The 2,146-nt window shown below is 68.2% G+C and overlaps 1 protein-coding gene across 1 annotated transcript; it reads right to left on the reverse strand.

Moving 5' to 3' along the window:
* Nucleotides 1–237: 237 nt before the first annotated feature.
* LOC102388161 (urokinase plasminogen activator surface receptor-like) lies at nt 238–1,960 on the reverse strand (the record flags this gene model as incomplete). Its single annotated transcript, XM_014527013.2, is given in 6 exon segments — nt 238–479; nt 481–545; nt 767–898; nt 1,022–1,198; nt 1,556–1,693; nt 1,813–1,960. Coding segments are annotated over 6 exon segments (813 nt in total), but the record flags the coding sequence as incomplete, so codon positions are not given.
* Nucleotides 1,961–2,146: the final 186 nt, after the last annotated feature.

Genomic DNA, 2,146 nt, shown 5'->3' on the forward strand with positions numbered 1-2,146 from the left:
CCGCCCGCCCCGGGCGGGGACCCAGGTGTCCCTTCCAGGTGTCCTGGCGCGACAGGGGGGAACCCAAGCGTCCTGGCCGGGGGCGGGGGCACCCCGGGGCCCGCACGTCGCAACCCTGCCCCCTGGCGGCCACTGGAGGGACGGCAGCCTGGATGCCTAGGTTCTCCGCTCACTTCCCTGCGATGCCCACCCGGGGAACACAGGCGTCCGGCCCGCAAAAACCAGTCCGAGCCCAGCGGCTTCCCCCAACGTTTATTTCCACCCCTTGGAGCTGAGGGGTCCGGGTGGGGTGAGATGTCTGTGTTGCTGCAATGCGGCGGGACCTTTCACAGCGGGCGGATCAGGCCCAGCAGGGGCGGCAACAGCAGCAGCAGCGAGGAGGGCCGGGCGCCGGGATCCTCTCCCCCGTTGCACAGGGCCCCCTCGCAACACCGGACGGCGGCACCACGGCTCAGCCCCAGCCCCCGCGGCCGCTCGTGCCCCCGGCGCCCGCTCGTGGCACAGACGTTCCAGGGAGCAGCCTCGAACCAGCGTCCTCCCGGCCTCTGGGGGGAGGAGTCAGAGAGGGGGCGGATCCTGTGAGAGACCCCGCCCAAGCCTGGGAGGAGCCACAAGAAACCCCACCCCCAGCAGACAGAGACCTGCAACACAGGCGTCCCTGGGTGGGCCGGCAAGTGAGCGAGGTTAAGACAAGCAGGGCCCCTCCCACTGGAGGGTGGGGCCGGACCCCTGGGTGGGAAGGGCCAGTCTGGACCCCGGCCCTCACCTGTCACGTTGACGCACATGGCCTGTTCCCCGCGACATGCGACCTGGCTCCAGTTCCCGGTGCCGCACTCACCATGGCCGGTCTCGCAGCAGCTGGCGCAGTGCAGCCCGTTCTCCGGCTGCCGTCTGGTGCCTGCAGGTGGGAGATGTGCACTGTGGCTGTAGGTCCGGAGTGAAGGGCCTGTGGGTCAGGAGTGCGGGGCACAGGGGGCGGGAGGCTGCAGGTCAGGATTGAGGGGCATGGGGTGGGGGTTACCTTGCTGGGAGAAGTGGCTGCAGAGGCTGCGCAGACCTGGGCGTCCATCGTTGCAGAGGGGGGTGGAGCAGCAGCTGATGTCCAGGCGGCCATGGAGCTGGGGCAGCTGGTACTGTTGGCGGCAGAGTGTCTCCAGCGCGCAGGTGCGGTAGGTCAGGTGCCAGGCACCATCCGTCACTGTGGGACGGGGCTATGAGACAGGGTTGGGATGCAGCTGGTTCTGGGGTGGGTGTCAGGGCCGGTACCGTAGGCCCGGGCTGCAGCTGGCTTTGGGGCAGGCATCGGGGTTGGTATCACAGGACCTGGGATGTGGTTGGCTCTGGGGTGGACCTCAGGGCTGGAATCACAGGCCTGAGATGTGGCTGGCTCTGGGCAGGGGAGCTGGGATGGGTATCACACCTGGGGATGCGGCTGGCTCTTGGGTGGGCAGCAGGGTGGGTAGCACAGGCCTGGGATGCAGCTGGCCCTGGGGGAGCGTTGGGGCTGGATGTAACAGGGCTGTGGGATGCCCCTGGCTGGGGACGGGGCTGTTACCGGTGAAGTCCATGCACTGCGTCATGTCGCCAGCGCAGGGCACGGGGGTGGCGTTGCCGGGAGCACAGTCCCCGGTGCCGCGGTCGAAGCAGCTGTAACAAGCCATGCCGTTGGGCTGTGGGGCGCTCGCTGATGGCACTAGGGTGGGGGCAGGACCCGGTTAGGTGGAGGGAGGGGTTCTGCCCCCCCTGCCCTCCTGAGTGCAATGAGTTGCCCAGGCCTCAGGCCTCCCCACCCCGGGGCCCAGGGGCCAGTACCTCCAGTGAAGGGCCCATTGCAGAGGTCGCTGGCACAGAAGTAAGTGTCATGGACCTCACGCTCGCCGCCAACGTACACCTTGGCTGTGCGGTTCTCCGCGTTCTCGCCCGAGCAGCCCTTCAGCACGTACTCAGCCTGCTCCAGGCCTGCAGTGCACTGGGGATTAAAACTGGGACCTCCAGGATCAGGACCCGCCTGCTTCACTGGCCAGGATCAGGACCCCTCCCAGCCAGGATCTGAGCCAGGATCCAGTCTGGATCAGGGCTGCCCTCCCCACCAGCCAGGATTGGGACCCTCTACAGCAGCCAGTCTGGATCAGGACCCCCAGCCAGG

This window comes from Alligator sinensis, unplaced genomic scaffold (assembly GCF_000455745.1).
Source record: "Alligator sinensis unplaced genomic scaffold, ASM45574v1 scaffold1575_1, whole genome shotgun sequence".
Taxonomy (NCBI): domain Eukaryota; kingdom Metazoa; phylum Chordata; order Crocodylia; family Alligatoridae; genus Alligator; species Alligator sinensis.